General features: G+C 35.5%; 2 protein-coding genes across 2 annotated transcripts; both read right to left on the reverse strand.

Annotated features, from left to right (window-relative positions):
• Window positions 1-601: 601 nt before the first annotated feature.
• LOC140161869 (receptor-type tyrosine-protein phosphatase delta-like) lies at window positions 602-10,133 on the reverse strand. Its single transcript, XM_072185164.1, has 12 exons — window positions 10,112-10,133; window positions 9,291-9,587; window positions 7,635-7,925; window positions 6,896-7,210; window positions 6,289-6,576; window positions 5,190-5,296; window positions 4,641-4,857; window positions 4,169-4,268; window positions 3,044-3,293; window positions 1,840-1,921; window positions 1,011-1,101; window positions 602-926 (listed from the first exon to the last, which is right to left on the reverse strand). The coding sequence occupies exons 1-12, from the start codon at window positions 10,131-10,133 to the stop codon at window positions 602-604; spliced, it is 2,385 nt and encodes a 794-aa protein (XP_072041265.1).
• Window positions 9,484-22,066, reverse strand: LOC140162864 (angiopoietin-1 receptor-like). Its single transcript, XM_072186169.1, has 8 exons — window positions 22,005-22,066; window positions 16,609-16,914; window positions 16,100-16,357; window positions 13,869-13,952; window positions 12,420-12,566; window positions 11,103-11,239; window positions 10,112-10,123; window positions 9,484-9,587 (listed from the first exon to the last, which is right to left on the reverse strand). Exons 1-6 carry the CDS (start codon window positions 22,054-22,056, stop codon window positions 11,112-11,114), a joined length of 975 nt encoding a protein of 324 aa, XP_072042270.1. The 5' UTR covers window positions 22,057-22,066; the 3' UTR covers window positions 9,484-9,587; window positions 10,112-10,123; window positions 11,103-11,111.
• Between the last annotated feature and the right edge of the window lie 615 nt (window positions 22,067-22,681).

Genomic DNA, 22,681 nt, shown 5'->3' on the forward strand with positions numbered 1-22,681 from the left:
TGAGAAAATCATTATCCCTTTTTTGTGCTTTTCATTTTTTCAAACCATCGAAAAAATTTGGTTTACAATTCAGAACTTCCTTCAATAAAAATATTCTCGTCTATACATTTATCAGTTGTGTCCCACCCCTTGTATGAAGATATCATACTACCTTTATAGCTTATTTTATGTGTAACAAGATATATTTACAATGTCACTAATCATTTATTAAACCATATTTTAAAGTTTAAATGAGCAAAATATTATGCTATACAAAACTATTCTGTACATGATGATGTTTTCATGCGGGGAGAAATTGTCGTCACAATCCACTTTAAACTTGTTCACAACGCTAACGTTATTAGAGAGCTTGCGAAATGGAGTTACTTTAACTTTAACTTTAACGTCTAGAGGATTATAGAGGATTATGTATTCAAAACCACCTTGGTTTTGAATACATAATCCTCTATAATCCTCTAGACGATAAATTAAAGTTAAAAGTAACTTTCATTCTCAAACTCTCTATTATATCAAATAAGCGAAACTTACGGCAGCACTGTAAATTTGCCACGTTCAATTTATATAATTACATTCACATTTTTTCACATTTTGATCATCTATTTCAATTTAACTTCTTCGTACTCTTCATTATCACCCCTTCATTACATCTAACGACTGATTCATTATCGTAGACAGCACTCTCTGTTGCAGGTTGCTCTTGTGTCTCATCCGCATGGCTTAGCCCGCCACCGATATCTTGGTAAATCGCTTCATCTTCGTCAGGATGGACCTTCATATCCTGGTATGTCGTGTCTCGTTCTTCTGGTTTATATTTCACGTAGCCACCTGATGACATCTGGATCTGGGCACTTGAAGAAACACCGGTTATGATATTTGACGGAACGTGACTCTTTTTCTTTGAATTATTCTTCGCTCTGCAGTTTGATCTGTAAGTAAATAATTCAGTCGTTATTTGTTAATAAATTAAAAACAATATTACAATTATCATTTATAACATAAAAATAACTGACCTCATTTTCAATACCAGTAAGACAATCACAATCGCCATTAATGCGATCACGCATACAAACACTGCTGTCAGTATCATGTGTGCTCCTGGACCTGTTAACAAGATATAAATGTATGAGAAATGTAAGGATCGTTATATTGCACGTTTTGTGGTGTACATGTGCATAATACACCGCAGAACCCCCACAACCCCCACAAGCTACACATACCCATCAGGTAACCATATGGGGAATTACTAACATTTATTCATATTTGCACTGCAAAAACTGTGTTTAGAGATTGAACACCTTTTTCCCCTCGATTTGTAAACACGTGTATTATCTAAACACCAATGTCGAACTTCAAAATATCAAGTGTTTAATATCTAAACTCAAGGCATCAAATTCCTAGACACGTTAAGCATTTAAATATGTTTACAAAAATCAAAGACACAGTGGTGTCTAGAATATTTATCCTATTAACAGTGTTTTGCAGTGTATGCGTGTATAGGGGGGAGGCTTTTTGGGACGTGAGCACATCAAATAAAAAGGGGGATAGTTCCTGGTTGCAGTAACGTCCATGGTTGGAATGCAAAGACTCATATTAACATCCGCACTTGCCAGCAAACACCTACGCACCCATTGGCGTAGCAAGAGCCTCGTGGCCCATGGACAAGGAGTAGTGCAGGTCCCTCTTTACATCATATTTATCACCCCTCCCCCATTTTCGCTTTTGCTTGGGGCCCCAAACCCTCGGTCCAGTGGCGTTCCTCCACCCTGTCCACCAGCTTACTACGCCAAATGTACGCACCTTTTACACACACCCACAAACATAAAATGAAATCAAATATACCTTCTGTAGGGTTGGATTGGGATCTGGCACTCAATGATGCGAGCGTTACTTCGGTACCCTCGGACCAAGAGACCACGCGACGCTATGATGTAAGAACAGAGATAAGAAAATAATGAGTGAAAAAATGCAAGAAAGGGAGATACAAGTATCAGATTAAAATAGTTCAAATACACCAGACACAAAAAGAAACTCGTCAGTTATAGTCATCCTTGCTGTTCAACAACCTGATAATTTTGGATTATTCAGAAATATACATTTTGTTAATTGGACTTTGCATCTCATTTGACACACTGTTCGTGAAAATCGAGCACGAATTGAACAAGATATGCGCCTCCAAACCGTCAAACCCCAAAATCAAAAGTTGCAATTTCAACGATTTTCAATGGGAACACATCGTTGTATTGCACACAAGCACCACGGGCCAATCAAAAAAGCACACGATGTAACAGGCACAATTGAATCTTTAAAATTGATTTTGGGGTTTGAGGGTTTGGACCGCATATCATGGTCAATTCTTGCTCGATATTCACGAACAGGATGTTAAATGGGACAGCAAAGTCAAATTACAAAATGTATATTTCAGAATAATCCAAAATTACAGGTTGTTATACAGCAAGGTTGACTATAACTGACGAGTTTCCTTTTGTGCCTGATGTAGATGCGGATTATAGCAATTAATGAAAGGAGGATGTACATGGATGAGGTGAGTCATTTAAGGGGGTACTGCACCCCTGCCCAATTTTGTGCCTATTTTTGCATTTTTCTCATAAATGATAGCGCATTGGTGACAAGTAAGATATGTATATTATAGGGGCAAGGACTACAACTACTGCACTGGAAATTTTATTTCAGCACAGACAACAGTTGTGGAGTTACAGTCAAAAATGAGGAAAACCAATATTTGATCAATAAATCAATAACTACTTGCTTTGAGTTGCCGAAATTTCAGTGCAGTAGTTGTAGTCCTTGCCCTATAATATACATATCTTACTTGTCACCTATGCGCTATAATTTTTTAGAAACATGCAAAAATAGGCACAAAATTGGGCAGGGGTGCAGTACCCCCTTAAAGAAAGAATACTATGAAACCGGAAAACAAAACTGATGAAAAAGAGAAAGAAAACAATGAGGACAAAGTGACGTATAGAAAGAAGTATAATGTATTTAAAGTGTAGAAATTAATACAATTTTTATTACAAAATACCGTGTCATTGATGCGGCTATAATATGCAATGTATACTCTGTACGTATTTCCATCATGTAGTGGTGGATTGTTGTATTCTCCATAAGTCTTTGCATCACCTATTACGAATCTGGAGCTCTTTTTCACATCTGCTTTTGGTAAGCTTGCAGCCACATAGGCAATATATATCGGTGAGTGTATCTTCTCCTGAAATGAAATTGCTCCCGAATTCTTCACATTGGTTTCCAACTCGACACCTACTTGATATCCACTGAGAATATGAAAAAGTATACTAATTTTAGCGATGTGTCCTCCTTTAAACTAAAGCCCAAATGAAGACCAGAGCGCAAGAAGACCGTAAGTCCTATTTGGCATTTTGAGATATGATCGTTTAAACTTTTTAAAATAAGATAATTTGAAAGTAGAAAAAAGCTATAATATTGGTACATCTCAGGTACATGGGTATAGGCAAGAAGAATCATTTTGTGTATCAACCAAGTAAATATCTGTAATATTGATCGATATTGATCGATTTATCATTTTTGGACTTACGGTCTTCTTGCGCTCGGATTGAAACAAAAGCTTATAACTCAAAACTGAATGCAGATGTTGGAAATATTTAACCATATTGGTAATCTATGTGAAAAGACGAGCAATTCGACACCTTGAATTGTAAGGTTGTTTAAAAATTTGACCTTAGTTGACCTTTAACCGGAAGTGACCCTCTAACTCATTAACCGAGCTCAAAATGTATGATAAATTATATATTTTCGTAATCGTTGTGATGAGACGAGTAATTTGACATGTTTCTTGACGACATTGGACAATTTTTCATTTTTACCCCTCTTGACCCCTCACGTGACCCCTATAGGGAGGGGGCCAATGTAAAAAAAAATGTCAAAATTTTTGTCTTCATCCAATAACTTCAAAACCATCTGCAACTCAATTTCGTCAAAAGTGGACTTGCAGTCGTATTGGAGGATGATGATGATAATGACCGTCATCATTATCATCATAATTAAATTGTATACAGGTTGATATATAAACATAATATAATATAAACACAAGATAAACAGTCTTCTGGATCTGCTGCACATTTTTGAGTGATTCTCGTTACCCAAAATGAAGCGTTTATACATAGCTTACCTGACGAACTCAGAAGAACTCACTGGAATTAGTATCTCAACAGTGGATGATGCTATTTGATTAGAAGTAATATCCGGTAAGGCAGTAGGCTTCGGAATATCTGTTTCATGTCACATAGAGATCAAATTTACAATGTGTAGAGAGACAAATAAAAATCGTATCGAAGAAGAAGAGAATCTAAGAAATTCCAGTTATTACAACAAACTTTCTGATGGGGTGAAACACCCACACACACGAAGTAATTATAGTTCCCTATAAACTTGAAAAATATGTCTTTATGTCTCAGTAAAGAGTAGAACTCATTTGATGAAGCTTTGCACAATATTGCAGTTCTGCATTTGCACGTGCTAGTATGCAACAAACAAGAAAATAATACACCGATACGAGGCAGATGAACACTTCTTTAAGGCATAATATGGTATGTTGCAGGGCAAATAATTATATTTTGTAAGGGATCAAAATGCTCATGTACCTTCAATTGTTGCAGGAGTGGTAAAAAGGAGGATGCTGGTATGGTCTCCTTTACCTTCACCAGAGTAAGCGGCCACAAGCAATTTATACTTCGTAGACGGCTTGAGAGAGGAAAATGTGTACGTTCTCTGATCAGCATCAATCTCATCGTCAATAATGGGTTTTGAAGTCGACACAAAAGTTAAATCGTATGGCTTTTCAATAATTATTGCTTGCACCTGGAATATACAAATATATATTTCAAATGAACAAAGTAAGAACCCTAAAATCCTCTTCATAAACAGTTTTCTCTATAACAAATTGCCAAAATGCAACAAGATGAAGTAATTACACCTTTAACAAGTAGTAAATGTGATTTTTAAGATAAATGATTGAAATCAATAAATCGATTATTAAAACTTAATTGGCATCACTAATCGTCAAACCATTTCGAAAATAATAAAATTGATGGTAATATTCCACGTTTAACCTTACACGATCAAACCGTTAAAATGTATAATTTCAAATGGTATTTCTTTAAAAAATGAATCGTGTTTGCTTTGAAACTTACTGAATAAGCAATGATGACCCCGTGTGGATATTGTGGTTCGATCCAAGTCACGTTTATTGAGTGTTTTGACACGTCATGTACTTGTAATAATCTTGGTGCACTTGGTACTTGAAATTAAAATAAATAAATGAATACAGAAATTAAAACTCATACTGATAAGGTAGTAGATACGTTAGCCCAGGCTCCCAGACAATGGATGAGATGGGGTGGTGGAAGCACTCAAGTTCACCTTACCGGGCCTTAGTGGGCCACTTTATGCCTCGCCTGACCCCTGCTCCCGTTTTTCTATCCCCAAATTGGGGCATAACTATACTAGTATATCCAACTCACTGGATATTTTGCAATTCACTCCACTTAGATTTGCACGCATTTCCTTTTAAAATATTTAAAAGAAAATAATATTTAAATGAACATCTTTAAAGTAAAGGTAAATATGGAAATAACAATAAATAACGTTACATACATATTTCAAATACTTTATTAGATAACTGCAATTATATACAAAATACAGAGAACGCACAATAAAGCTCGCAGAGCAGGCGGCAAATTCAAAGTCTAATTACATGCAAAAAGTGAGAAACCATGGAAAACACATAAAAAGCAAAAACTTTAAACCATGGCGATGAGTAAACCCATAGCCATGCAAGCAAATGACAACAAGAAGGGCGAAAACAAATTAGCGCTGTGCATTGACCGCGCCAACACGCATTTGCCACACAATTTTTGAGCCAATGCCAGCGCTGATGCTCAAATATTTAGCAATGGCTTTGCTCCTCCGGGTGTCAAACCCAAGTATTTTTAACCCAGGCACCACGCTTTTGTGGACACACCCTGTAGAACCAATGATGATGATGACGATTTTGCATGAGTAATTTGTGTCGAGAGTGATCAGTTCACACAAAGGACTGTAATACATAAATTTGGTATTCAACTATATATGCCCCTTTTAACTGTTCGTCAAGGATGAGTAAGTATTTGTATAGCGCATTTTACATAAAGATCAAGGCGCATCTTCTACCTATATAAGGAATAACACATTAGGAGCTACATTCTACTTCAGTGCAACTGAGGTTAAGAAAAATGGTTACATTGTACCTACCAGCTTCGCTAGTTTTAATCGGTAATACAAAATATGGACCTGGACCAGATTCTGTGATCGCCGCAACTTTGAATATGTAGTCTGTGTATGGGTCCAGATTCCCTATCGTAATATCTTCAAAGTCCGTTGAGTTATTCTCTACTAAGGTGTCGCCGACGGTGTGAAGGACGTATGGATACGATTCTATTTCGCCATGCCTAGAGCCACAAGGAGGCAAAGACCACCGAAAACTGATGTGATTAGATGACACTTCGTATGCAGTTACATTTGTAGGTGGAAGTATTGGGGCTGTAGGTATCAAATGATGTAAATAAAATTTTAGATGATCATCTTATGGATGTGCGCGATATATACAATATGTTTAGATAAAACATATTGAAAAGAAAGTTTACATTTTGACACAATTATTGTTATGGTTATTTAGACGAGTGATGTCATTCCAATGTTATTTTAAACGTCTACTTCAGTCTGACAGGCATTTGTCAGAGGTTAGTAAGAACCAAAAAGAGACGTCTTTCCTGTATCCAAAAGAGGCAACTATGCATAGGTCTGGGAAATATATATATTTCGTACAAAAGTTTAACTAAGAGCATATGTTGCGACTCACATGCTGTATTAGTCGTTCCATTGACAAAGGCAGTTCTCCCATCTGTATTACCATTTGTGGCGCTTACTGATACTTCGTACGTCGAATGTGGTAACAACGTCTCTATAATTGCTTCCCAGCCAGAACCTCTATACGAGAAAGGTCTCCAAACTTGAGGATTTTCAACGACCATCTCACACTGATCTTTGAGCAGTAGCTGAAACTGTATCGTGTAACCGGTCACACAATTGTTGTCTGATGCTAGTTGCCATGACACACGTAGCTCATTTGAAGAGGATTTGCCCTGCGCTTTTAACGAACTGACCTGTCCGGGATCTTAGTCAGATTGAAAATAACAGAAAATTCATCTGTATCATTACTATTATTATATTTTGGGATAGTGTGACTATGCAATGAAGTAGATTTAACTTCAGATGTTGATATACTTTCCAAAACAGTCAGCAGAATATGTTCATCAATAAACAACATAAATTAGCCATAAACGATGACAGGAAAACTTAAAGACTCATATTTATATTTGATGTCAGGGATGTCGTCCACGTTGGAAGAAAACGGCCGCTACTGGGTCTCAACCGTATTGGCTCTGTGGATCATTGGAACGGGCATCAATGTTTATTTAAAAATGTTAGTCAGTTACTTTGATAGGACATTAAGCTGTTAAGCTTTACAAAGACTTTTGCGTGAATACAAAATTGTTTAAAAACAATTAATTTGCAAAGACAAAATAAATAATTCTTACTTATTGTTCTTGTTCTCCCCGTGATTAAATTAGACCAAGGTCCATCACCCGCGTCATTTGAGGCACGTACGCGAAAGCGATACGCCGAACACTCAATCAGATTACTGATTGTTACGTTTGTAAAGGATGTTGCACCGTCAATTAATTTGTAATTAGCATCCAAAAGGTTGTATTTATATTGTAGTCCACCTCCATTAATCTGGCCGCACGGTACTGGCTTCCAGTTAAACGTAAGACCATTAAATGTTGTCTCAGTAGTAGCAGATGGCATCAGTGATGTAAAAATTGGTTCTTGAAGAAATGCAAGAAAATATATGCATTCAAAACTAATCTTGAAATTTTTGAGTAACCCTAAACCCGTCCCCTCGAAATAACACAAATAAACATAAAAACCAACACTAAAAAAAACAACAACAAAACCAAAAACAACAACAACAACAAAAAAAACAAAAAAAACAACAAAAAAAACAACAACCAAAAACATAAAAACTCACAAAAAGAAAACAAATAAACAGCAGCAGCAACAACAACAACAACAACAACGACAAACAGCAAAATAAAACCCTTAAAACAAACAAACAACATAGAACCAATAACGTATCGTTTCAATTATTTAGGTGCTCCAAAGCCCATGGTGCGAAATGCGCTTTCTACCTAATATTGTTGTTATTATATTATTAATGTCAAATCAGTTTGAAAGAAGGATATATTAAAAAAGTATGAACGAAAATATATTATATTGATTTTCAATAAATAGTTTTACAGCATTGTGTTAAGAATTTTAGGCAAAAAAGTATATTTTTCTAGATTTCTCAAAAATTCAAAAAAAAATGATACGGTATAAAATCTCCCCTACATACAAAATGCACGTGCTGTACACATATTCTTTTTAGCCTTTGTCAGTTTGTTCGGAGAGAGGATAATACCTGCATGGATTCAATCTTCATAGAATGATGAAAGTAGTGGACTTATCATCGATCCCCGATTAACACTGCAAGTAAATATCTTAATTTTTCTGAGACAGGAATAGCTTTTATTAATTTGAGCAATACATGGTGCCCGGAAACTACTATTGTTTATGTACTTTGTTTACTAAACGCCAAGTGGTTAAAGCTCTAAACTCTAGATTGAGTCATACAATATGAAAATACTCTAGAATCATACCATCATATAAACTTCGAGCATTCAAGGAAGTTTCCGGCAATCAAAACATGCCTTATATGGAAGAAAAATAATTATTAAGCACGAATCACGCGGTTTTATTTAAAACAAACTCAACAAACAGTGACCATAAAAACGAATAACACGCGATATTCAAATTTCCCGGACGCCGAAATTGTCGAGTGCAATGCCGTTCAAGTAATACAACGAAGGCTGACGACAATTAAGCACAAATAACCATTACGTCATTGCAGTTAGACAATTTCGGCGCGGGAAATGTGATATCGCGCGTTGAGAGGGGACTGTTTTTATTCGTTTTCATGGTCAATATGAGTTTGTTTTAAATAAAACCATGTGATTCGTGCTTGATTATTTTATAACATATAAGGCATAATATTATGATTGCCGGAGTCTTATTTTAAACTAATGGTTGATTTTTTTAGTAACAGCACAGCCGATTCTAGTAAAGGACCTGATTCTATGCAGCTAACTAACCAGCTTGCTGAGTCGTTACATCCATGGACAGCGTTGGACCTGACCGCAAATTATGTCGACTTGTTACTGAAATCATGTACGTCGAATGAGAGACCAGATTTGGAATTGTAGCTTCCGAACTTGTGGTAGTTAAGGTATGTATATCATCAGCCCGTTCATCACATTGATCCAGATTAGTCAATCTAAATTCCACCAAGTAGTCTATGACATTGGAGCAAGGACTCGGGTCTGGATCCCATTGCAGTTGCACAGAGATTTGGTTCGAAATAGACTGCATATTTGTAATCATTTGTGGATCTGAATAATAGATTTAAGAATGATAAATCAAATATCGTTATTATTCAGGATAGAAGCTAGCAGTATTAATCATGTTAATGCGCCAATCACTAACTGTAATACATACCCTAACAGTAATTAAAAAAAAAAACCCTGTTGCACTAAAAACCAACATAAATTAAACAAGGGATTTGGATGACCATCCCTCGTGCTCATTTTACAAAGTGCTCCTATTAAAACTATATCGACAGTACTGGCTGGGAACCCTATGTGTTTGCTCCAATAGTTTATTATTTCTATTCAAAGCTAAACACCAGATGAAAACGGCATGTTTAGCCATTTTATTTTAAACTTCGTGTACTTATTTTAATATCAATGAACAAAGAGACCATAATACCGACCCCAGGGTACCAACTGCAGGCACACAATGCACGATTTTCAATCAGAAGAAGCACCCCTGTTGGTTAATGACGTGGCCTAAACGAACTGCTAATACGTGGTTAAAAGGAACAGAAATAAGAAATTATATAATTATCTCTTCCTACCTGGGCAGCGCTCTTCCAACATTAAGCAGGTGTAATGAAAAGGAAGCAAAAGAAAACAGAACGAACACATGATTAACAATATGGTTTTAAACTGTCACCCTAACATAGACAATATAATGAGGAGAATTTTAAAACAAATCTTGGATATCAGAGTCGTGGCAACGTATGGTCCATTGACGAAAGACGGATCTAAAATTAAAACTTCATCAACAACAGCAGCAGTTGCGCACAATAGACCCTTGACTATAAAATCACGTTCTTGTGTATATTTCCCTTATGTTCCCTTTATAGTGGACGGACTCAGATACGGCATTACTACAATTGGGAATTCTGCATTAATGTCATACAAACCCCAGTATTAAATTTGGTAAATAAACCGAATAAAATCTTTGAAGGAAAATGCCTATTGATTGACAGATAAAGTATAAGGCTTTTCCAATTGGTAGCATTATGTTTATCAGTTGAAGTCGACTCCAAGCGAGTTCTATTATAGTTAAGTCAAAAACCTCAATTTGGTGACCACTCTCTGGCTAGTAAGGTTTGACGACTGATTCGACTTCTATGGACCATTTAGAAATAAAATAGCCTCCATGTCCCTCGCGAAAATCCCGGCATTTTTCGCTAGAGGCCAAAATCAAAATGGCCGCCGCCACCATTTTGAAAATTTAAGTTTTGAACCAGAGCACCTATAATCATGCACAAAGACACTTTTACGGATATGTCGAGTACAAGGATTCCGATTTTGACATTAGTTTGACATTACGGCATCATTTTCACCCAGAAATCAAGCACCATCTTGAAAAATTTAGATTTTTCAAAATGGTGGCGGCAGCTATTTTGGATTTTGGCCTCCAGCGAAAAATTCCGGGATTTTCGCGAGGGACATGGAGGCTATTTTTTTTTCTAAATGGTCCATAGAAGTCGAATCTATCGTCAATCCTTATTAGCCAGAGAGTGGTCACCAAATTCAGGTGTTTGACTTAACTATTACCTTGACAATTCACCCCATACCAGTCTGGATGACACCTATTCCATCTACATATTCCCGTGTGTATGGATCACAGGTAACATCGTCAGCACAATGACATACGGACCTGCAACTGGCTCCATAGAAACCTTCTTGACAATCTATACAAAATCAAGAGAATTGCTTGCACATTGGTAAGAAAATGCACTCATTAGAGAATGAATTTGGAGAAAACCTTCTGATAATTACAAACACTCGCAAAGCAGCAAGACCTTCCCTCTAAGCTTTTAATCCGATAAGCTGATTATCTATTTGTTTTCACGAATTGGAAGACATTCTTTGATGTATTACTGAGCTGGTGGCTCAGCATAGTATTTTATTAACAGAAGGTATTCTCCAAATTCGTTTCCTAATGTATACATTGCTCCTTGTTTGGTGCAACTCATGTCATGAAACAAAATCATAATACTGCGCCGCTCAACATTTGTATATTAATATTTCTGTTTGCAAATAGGCACGTTATTCACTCTCTATTGACGATCAGTATTCAAATGAGTGGAAACAAAACACATTAATTAATTACGATAATGCGGGCTTATAAAAGCTATGATGCGTTTACAAACATGTTTCGCCACACAATTGTATCGCTTGAAATTGTAACGAAATTAACCGTAAACACGAAACGAGGTGTGTAAATAGAACCCGTCCGCACGTACGAGACGTACTACTTTGTCGCCGGACGGGCTATGTTCCTAACCAGCCTTTCCGACGAACGTCCTGACGGATGCCACTAAAGCGAATAGTCACACACCGACCGCCGAAATACCATGACAGAATTGTTTATCTTTTGTTTGGCATTTTTAGGCCACAATTATTCTTATTTTGGCCCATTTTAGCATTAAAATACACATTGCAAATTTTTGCGCGCTTCAATCACGCACGACCCGGTAAAGTCATTTTAGTAGCGGGTCAACGGGAAATTTTGCACCTTGGAAATGTAGTCCACTGGTAACTAGCACCTAGGCACTAAGACAGCGCCCGAACACCAATACATCAAAACCAAATTTACACAAAACATATTGATATGTTACGTTCAGGCCGGACGGTTAACTTTTAGGAACAGCCTGTCATGCGGTTGCTTTTTGGCTGAATTTTACACACTGGTGATGGGTACGCCTTTTAGCAGCGTTAGAAACTGAAATTATTGAATTCAACTTTATTTAATTAGCTTCAACAAAAGATTTTCCTCTTAATACAAAGTCATAATTAATTAGTATAAAGGAATTGGTTAAGACGATTAGACGAGGTTGCTTTACTTATTGAAAATAAGAGTAAACTTACTTAAATTACAGTCTATACCACGATACCCTGACCCACATGAACACCCGTATGGATGAGGTAGACAAAACATACGCCCTCTACACGCATCTTGATTCACACTAGAACAGATGAGTTGCCAATCTTGACCCCAGTGATTACGTCCGTGAGCTGCTTCAAGAAAAATGCGGTATTATTTGATTGTAATGTCTGATATAAAAGCGGATAGTTTGAATGCAATACAAACATATTATTGGTTCGCTAATAAGACTTTTTGAAATATTGGGTGAGACACTTGCATTGAACGCAATATTAAACAAAATCAAGGTAAAACCATTTATTATGATTTACATCTTCTACTGTTAGGTATGTAAATGGGTAACAGGACCGTTTTCCTGTAAAATGAGCTGAAGCTTATTTCATGGGGACCCATGCATGATATAATACTGCAGCAGCCCCCAAAACACGATTTTTTAGTTTAAATGAACTAATTTTATATTCATACAAAGACAGAGTGCTCGAAAAAAACACGTTTGACCGACCAAATCGGATTTTATACGTAAAACCTGACCGTGTCTGTGTTAAAGTTACACCCTGTCGATTTTTTAGTAGTCACAATAGTCCCTAAAAGTGGCAGGAATAAATCACCAGGATTGGCCGTTAAAAACAAGTTGTTGCACTGTTTGCCTTCAATTTTGCTCCTTCCATAATTACATATTACTCTCTCACATCGTCGTACAAATAATTTTAATCTTATTTCAATATTGATGAATAAATTTCAAATTATCGTTTTGTCGTAAACAATTAGTCTAATATTTTAAAGGGAATCATACGACCGGTCCTAAATAAAATTGAGGAAAATATATGAAGGATCTGCTGTTGCCTAGTATCGAAAGAGTGTTCTCGCATCTCTGTATAAGTTTACTATCTGCCAAGAATAATAATGCTGCTTGTTTACTCTATTTAGACTCTGTCAAGAAACATTAATCTGATCATTGGTTCAGTGGCGTAGATTTCTTTTTGACATTGGGGGGATGAAGTTGGAAGAAAATCTTGAAGTATAGTCAATCCAGCACCCTTTGGCGACAGAATTAGTTTATGATATAAATGCGAGTGAAGCGGGCGAAAATTTTTTGCTATTTTGAAGCTAAACTGATGAAATATGGTGTAAAAGTAGATTAAATGCGCACGAAGCGCGCAAAAATTTGCACTTTTGGGGCTAAAATGGGCAAATATGAGGTTAATTTGGTCAGAAACCCATTATCAGGCGTCAACATTGGGGGGGATGATTGTATGGACCATCCCCCCCTGGCAAAATATTGGGGGGGGATAAATCCCCCATCCCCCCGGATCTACGCCTATGCATTGGTTTACGGTTATTAGTAAGTAGTAGTGTAACCACATGTCCTGTGTGTGAATACTTTCCTGTTTGACAATATTCGCCACTGAATCCTGGTGCGCAAACACATTCACCTGAACGTTCATCACAAACTCCTCCGTTGTAACAGCGAGGACAATCAAACTCACAACTATTACCCCATCTTCCCGCTGTACAAGCTGAAAAGGATAGATTAAGTTATGGAGGTGAAACCGTTAGAGGAAATGCAGGTCTCATGTAGAATATTACATCATTGACAAAGCTTGATTTATGTGATGGAACTGTTGCGTATATTACAAGATGTCTTACAAGATTTGCTTTATGGCAACACATTTTAAGCAGTGACGGTAATATCTATGTATTTTGCTGGGTCATGTTTGATCTTCACTAAAGTCTTCTGGGATTGTTCTTGTAACCCGCGAGTTTTATTCCATTTCCATGAGGATTTGTGAAATTTTTACCCAAAATATAACATTTTAACAAGTTATTTCTTTAAAACTAAATGGAGTAGAATTTTCATATTTGATAAGCAGAACACGTGGAACATGGGTATTTAATATCTATGAACAAAATTATCACTTATTTCAACATATTTATGTGTGAAAAATTTGATTTATGTGTGAAAAATGGCTCTTTGGGTCTAAAAAGTCAATCACAATAATTTTCTTTGACTCTTGAAATTCAGAAGTAGGCATAAAATGCACGTTTCTAGTAATGGTCATTTTGGCCCAAAGTTAACCCTTTTCACTACATTTAGCAATTTATTGCATTACAAAATTTGGCATTACCCTTTATATATATTAATGATATACAGGTTTTTTTTTTCATTTTAAACTATTAGGAGAATTCAAAGAAACGACTCTTCTGAACATTTTGATAATGTTTGATTATTTTGAAACATTTGCCATACAAAATCGTTAAAAGGAGCACTTTTGGCTGCATTGCTTGTATACTGAATTTTAACATGTCCATAGCATATATACTTGTATTTCTTTTTCCACAAAATATTATTAGTTTTTACTGAGTTAAAGCAAAAAACAAAATCGCAACTTAATTCCAGCGCCGATGTCGCTAACGACTTCGTCAATCGCGACTGAGGCCGGTCCTGATAATGCGTTATAACCGTTTAATGTGCTATGTGCGTACATTTTTTATTATCAACATCGCGAATTAGTTGTTACAAGCTGTTTTTAAAATGAATTTTGTCACAAGTACATCACATAAATACATGAATTTTGCAGGGTATGTTAGTTCATTAATCTTCGAAAAACTGTATTATTTTTTATTTGTTATGTGCTGTGATACCAATTTTAGTTTCCAATTTAACGCCATGCTCAAGAAACACTTAACTTATCAACCGATAAACGGGATTTACTGGAAATCCATTTCTAGCTTTCTAGCTTGTTCTAGCTTTGGGGCGTTATATGCTACATTAGTGGAACTAATGTATTTTGACATTACACCTCAAATAATAAAACTAGATTTTTTTTTTCTATAATGCAAATGATGCAAATTTTGAGCTGTTGAATCAATATTTTATTCACATAATTATGATTTTAGCACAAATCAATAATAAATCAAACTTTCCCAATTATATAACCTGTTTTTATTAATTGTTACTGATAAAACCTTAAATATCGCAGGGTAAAAACAATGTAATACGTAAGAAATATAAAACATGCGTTTGCATAGGCAAAAACCGAGAGGGTTTTTGAACGCCCACATATTTGGAACCAAACGTCCGATTGGAATCAAATAAAAAGCAAATTAAAGCTAAAATTGCAAATTATTTTATAAAAGAATAATCTAAAAATGCTCATTTTAGCTATTTGTACTGATTCTTCTTGCCTGGGTTACTTTAAATTTTCTTATCGACACACATAAAAAACGAATGACATATTGAACAATTTTCGCTGGCAATACACGTGTGGGTCTCTATTATAAAATACATTAGTCTCCACGGCAGCCAGTTTGGTTCCGCTCCTCCACACAAACAGTCTGCCAATGGCCACTTATAACGCCGTTTCTGATTGGCTACACGTATGTAGCTGTAGAGCTGTACATACGGGAATTTGATTGACCTCAGTCAGCTGGCGAGATGGCGGGTTAAAATTGCTCATGAATAATTAAGTAGCCGTCTAGCCGATCGACCAATTGAAAGCTTTGTTTGACGTCAAGCTGGATGACGTCGTCAGAAAACCGTTAGCCAATCAAAAGGACCAGTTCGTCATCATTGGCAGACTGTTTGTGTGGAGGGAGCGTAACCAAACTGGCTGCGAAGGAGACTAAAATTACATTATCACATGCGCCATTTTATCAAACTAACCTCGTACAACAAGTTGGAAAATTGCGTGTTTGCCATTTCTATTGTTTAATTCAGCGCATTCATAAACACCAGCATCATCGACTGTAACACTCGGGATAGTAACACTTTTCTTATTGCTCCAATCAGGACAGGTTCTCTCGCCATTGCATTTCACGCTATTATGCCACCATCTCAATTGAGTCCACGGTGTGGTCATTGTGAACGTCACAGACTCACTAATGCTCACTGTTTGCGAAATGTCGTGAGGAGTAACTCTGCCTGAAACAAATATATATTGAGGAAAGAGGAAAAAGTGGTAATAATATTCATAAATATGATGATGAGAAATAATAATAATAATAATAATAATAATAATAATAATAATAATAATTATAATAATAATAATAATATAAAGGATAATAATAATATAAATGTAAAAATAATTATGTTGTAGCTATATTGATGCAGGGAATATTGGATTTATTTACATTTATTTAATTTTTTTTCTCACACTCTTATATTGTTCTTACTATTTTGTGACATAATAATAATTGTTATCAATTCCGTTTTCAAGTTTTTCCTTGCTTCACAATAAAATGCACCGATTCGATTAAGGCCTTCTGACGCAGGCATACGATGCAGTACAGCAGTGTTGCCAATGCGATCTTCTGAACCAAAAGGTAATCCATTCCCTGTCTTTGTATAAGAAGTTCGTCCAAACGATATCGTTGCGTCAGTGTCATCACCACTTCTGTAACCTCCGATGAACATGTCATCGTCATCATTTACTCGAGTGTCGTTACCAAAGCAGGTGACATCCAAAATACAGTACGTTTCTTTCAAAAAAAAAAAAACAAGACATCGATAACAACAGGCAATGTATAAAATTAAAAAAACATATAATTGTATAGTCAATCAAAACAGCTGAAAGAGTGCTCGATACTGTTTGATAGTAGAGCGTGTAATAAAATACACAAACAACGTAATAACGTTATTAAAGTTTTATTCAGATTTCCTTTGACAGCTAAAGGCCCGGTCACAATATGACGGCCGATAACCTACGAAAGGTGACGAACGTGAAAATCACAAAATGTTGACGGCAAAGCGAAACAAGAAAAACAAGATTCGCTGACGAATGGGAACGACCTTCAACGACAACACGGCGGCAAGGGACGAAAGGCTGCGGCAGGAAACGGAGACTAGCGACCAAAAATGGACGTTGTCTGGGCGGCGAGTGACGATGTCTCGACGGAGCCGACAACAAGCAACGAGGTCAGACGGCTAGCAGCGGATTTGCTTGCGGCAAGGAACGGCAGCTGACGGTGGATTGCGGCGATGATGACGTGACTCAGCGGCCGACATCAAAGCATGTGTGTGCGGGTCGTATAGTCCACTTTGAGGTTCCCACTAAATATTAGCATCAATATCAATAATAATCAAAAATATTAACATCAATATCAACAATAATCAAAAATGTTAAAATCAATATCAATAATAATCCAAGCTATTAATATCTATATCAATAATAATCAAAATATTAACATCAATATCAATAATAATCAAAAATATTAACATCAATATCAATAATAATAAAAAATATTACACATATCAATAATAATAATAACAAAAATTAACATACATAGGCCTATCAGTAATAATCAAAAAAGTAAAATCAATATCAATAATAGTCCAAACTATTAATATCTATATGTAATTATCAATAATAATCACAAATATTAACATCAATATCAATAATAATAAAAAAATATTACACATAACAATGATAATAAAAAAGATTAACATACATATCAGTAATAATAAAAAAAAGTAAAATCAATATCAATTATAGTCCAAACTATTAATAGCTATATCAATAATAATCACAAATATTAACATCAATATCAATAATAATCAAAAATATCACACATATCAATAATAATATTAAAAAATATTACACATATCAATAATAATTTTAAACAGTTAATATACATATCAATAATAATCAAAATATTAAAATCAATATCAATAATAATCCAAACTATTATATCAATATCAATAATAATCAAAAATATTAACATCAATATATCAATAATGATCAAAATATTATCATCAATATCAATAATAATCAAAAATATAAATATCAGTATCAAAATAATCCAAAATATTAACATCAATATCAATAATAATTAAATATCAATATCAATAATAATCAAAATATTAACATCAATATCAATATCAATAATAATCAAAATATTAATATTTTGATTATTATTGATATTCTTTATACGAACTTCAAAATTGCATCGTGCCGGACAGTCTATTGAAATCGAACTGACGTCAAAAAATGTCAAAAATCGCACAAAAAGTTTAAAATTGTGGACCATCGTTTAAAAATTGTAACCCATCGCAGACCACCGTTTCAATGCCGCAGGTACTCGCAAACGACCCGCCATCAACAGTCAACATCCGTCACCCTCCGGACAACATTCGCAAGTCACTGTCGCACCAAGATCGTTACAATTTTGTTACTTGCCACAATGTGTCGCCAGGGTTTGAGATGTGACGTCACTTGCCGTTGTTTTTTCGTCAATGGTCGTTGACAACGATTACCAACGAAATTGTGACGACCTCAAAACGACAAAAGACGGCTTCGCACGGTATGAAAACGTCAACAAAATGTGAGTTGTGGTCTCCAACGAAAATCGCAACTACTTCTTTTGCCGTCACAAAATTTTCAACATGTTGAAAATTTGCCGACGAACGCGACGAATAATTTCGGCCGTCTGCGGTCGCTAACGAATTCGTCAGCGCCAACTAACGGCAACACACGATGAGTGACGGTAAATTCAAAATTGCAATTCGCAGATTAACGTTGCTTGCCGTTCACTCCTATTCGTCATAGTGTGACCGGGCCTTTACGAGCGCGACGTCAAGCGTGTGCATTGGACGTTGTGCAAATAATACGCACTGGACGGCTAGCAGTACGTTTAATTTGTAAAAGGAAATCTGAATAAAACTTTACAGCATGATTTGTTACTCGGAGTGTCCCGCCCCAACGGCGGTCATCAGATGAAATAATTGCTGCTGGATTCAGAATTCAACAGCAATTATTGGTGTGATATCATGAAAATTTGACAATAAGCATAATGCATATTAACGAATTGATCGGACAAGAACGAAATTTTAGGGTAGTTGGGTAAAACATGATTCCCTTAACATTTCGTTGTACTCTCGCGTTGGAATGTCTTTCCGCTCCCCCTATAACCGCAGAAAATGTTAAATTGTAATGATACTACAAATGGAAAACGTATCAAACCTATAAATAGGGATGACCAATGAACCATCAACTTGATTAGAACACTCCCATAGACATGCAGTGAGCTCAACTGACATTTCTAAATTGAGCTCATTCTTTTATTTTTCATAATTTTTCTGTAAAAATTGGAGATGTTAATGCCAATTATGTTTTGTAACTATCCTGCAAATTACAGCATCATAACTTATTTGTTTTTTCTGTAAGTGTGAGTCAAAATTGGTACATCGCCACAGTGCGCTTAATTCCAGTGGCCCAGTGCAGCACTGCTCAGAATGGCACAAAATATTCAGATGAATAAGATCAGGTGAACACCTTGACCTACTGAGCTGTAATTTGGCAGACTTGTCGGTATTACCTCTATCATACCCTATGTAAAAAGGTTAAAAAAATGGACAAGTAGATCTCGAGTTAAAAATTAAATACCAGCTTCCCTTTTGAATTTCCAAACACCTTTCGAATCATGTTAAATAGACACCTTTCTGAACATAAATGTGAAGTTTCGTGCTCCACGGTTGTTTGATGGCATGTAAACTGTAGTAATTTTTAAGAAAAAGCGAACAATGATGGCGCTATTTATCTTAAATATTGTTTGCATCTTTAGAAGGGGTAGACACTTGTATAATTGCATTTAGAACATCAGAAAAAAGAATAACAAGTAGCAAGGAAATTTTCAAAAAACCTTCTATCATGAAATGTAAAGAATAACAATTATTTGGCTAATCTAAATTTAACATGTATGTAAATAGCGCCCTCAATTTCCTCACAAATGTGCAGTTTATAGTATAAAAATTACCACAGAAAAGGAGAAAAAGGTGAATAATTTTACATAGAAACAAGAATCTATTTTTTTAAATAGCTATAAAAATATATGTGTATATTTAAGTGCGATAACTGTTGGTATTGTCCAGGTCTAGAATGTTTTGTTAGAAAAATTAATAAATGATCACATCAAACAACCGTGGCTCATTTGTTGTATTATTCACCTGATATCAACCCTAAACATTTTCTTATATTTATACCATCTGCACTGACTTGCTGCTATACACGCACAGGAGCTGTACTTTTAAAATACGCGCCTAATCAATAATGAGTCTTTCACTCCATTGTTAAAGTACTGTGCTCCCTGTAGCATATGGAGTGACCAGGCCCTGGAGTGTGATGGTTTTGTAGCATATGACAGTATTCATTCAAGCCTATCAAGGTCAGTTATTAGCCACTTGCTGAATGGCTGGGCATTATCAGCTATCAAAGAGATACCTTATGCTGCTGCCAATCACAATAGAGGTTAAACATTTTGTTAAAACCCCAGAAGTGATATCAGGACAAAGCTGTGCATGTTGGTACTTGATTGTTTGGATTCCTATGTTGAAAGTCCCTTGTAGTACATTAGTATTTTTCTTATGTGTAGTGTATATTGTTGTGGAAAAAAAGTTCAGCTGGACTTTTGATTTTGTGCCACTTTGGCCATTATGGATGATTTTTGGCAAATGTTTTCTAAAAGCATGATTTCAGTGCCTCGGTTTGAAGAAATACTTAATGCTATTGACTAGTAAAGTGCCATTTCATAAGAAACCCCTTTGATACTTTCACAATATGCTTGTTTCATGTTTGCATATATATTAAAATAAAGAAATATAAAAAGGTAAATATATGCTTATACCAATTTTGCTCACATATATATATTTAGACTTTGTCAATTTATTTCGTTCCAATGACCGGTCAGAATGGGAAACTTTGAAAATTCATAATTCGAAAAGTTTTTGACCGATTTTGACCATTTAACCACCAAAATACTTCTGTTGATGAGTTCTTTCCAGAAAACAATCTTTTGTAGCAATAGGGGCAACATGAAATTATGATGGTCATCCCTACTATAAACCCTTAATCAATAATAGTCATAATTGCAGGAACCTGGAACCATCATTTATTACAAAAGGAAAAAAATGAAAAAATAAATCCTTATTTTTCGGTAAATTACACAATAAAATTCCATTGAAAAAAGTGGCGGCGCTGTTTAATGAGGCTTATTATGACGTCACTACCCTGTTCCTATCAAAAAGTTATCATGATTGACTTGCAGTTATCCCGACTGCACTGCTGGTTATCATCACAAATGTTTGATACAAACGCTATTTGGGTTGGGTTGTTATTATTATCTTGGTGTTTTTGTTTTTTTTTCGGCCGTCCAGATTTCGGGCGATTGTCCATTGAGCCATGAATCTCCTTTTTCTCAAATTATATGCAACAGATCCCTCGTCAATATTCAATAATCTTGCAATTAGATGTTCCTTCACTATGATATGCTTCTATCATTCCCTTCTGGTGATCGGTAAATTGTGGCATTTTGAGCCTGATCTGATTGTCAAATCTGTGCAATTTTTAGTCTGAAATTCATCACTATCGGCAACATCGCAGTTTTGTATCCAAATTCACATCCTCTGTTATTTTAGAATTGTACAATGACAATCAAAAACTACAACGAACAAGAATTCTTTAAAATAAATTTGACATGATATTAAACTATCGCTATCCTGCCATTGTGCATTATAGAAATCGGACATGCCTCTTTGGTATACTTGTTGGAAATTACAAATAATAAAATACACTTACCAGATACAATCTGAAACAGTATTCCCAATTTGAGGAATACATCCAGCGACATGTTGTCAGCAGCATAGACAAGTTAGTTATAAATAAAAGTTCTATATACCATAAAGTCTTGTTTCTAGAATCACATCGTCGTATTAACATTATCGAAAGTATTAGATCTAAACAGAATATAAGGAAGTAGTGACTTTATAGCAGGAGCTGTCAATGGCTATCAATCAATCATTCGAAAATGAAAGTCTTTACTTTGTTCAAAAATACAACAAGAAACAAAATTTATAATAAATAAACATTTAAATGAGGAGATGCTCAAAAGGCCATAATTTATCTATACAATAAAGACATACACACATTCATACCCGTAAGAGTGACGGTAATGGTCTAAATTTACGTACAAAACGACGCGACGTTATGGGGTTTTTGACGTTAAGTGGGAATCCCTAAACGTTCGTATCTACGGGTAGTTCTACAAATACCCTCCTAATGTTAGAGATCTTAAAAACCATTAAAATTCATGATATTTATAAAATACAACTTTCATCATTTATGTTTCAATTTCACCATGACCTTTTACCTACTGACCTCATTGAAAGTGATTTTTTTTAAAGTGCAAACACTGTCCCACCATTATGACACTAGACACGCTCACGACCCATTTATTGAACCGTCCAATACTGTTC

The sequence above is a fragment of the Amphiura filiformis genome, chromosome 10 (genome assembly GCF_039555335.1).
Source record: "Amphiura filiformis chromosome 10, Afil_fr2py, whole genome shotgun sequence".
Taxonomy (NCBI): Eukaryota; Metazoa; Echinodermata; class Ophiuroidea; order Amphilepidida; family Amphiuridae; genus Amphiura; species Amphiura filiformis.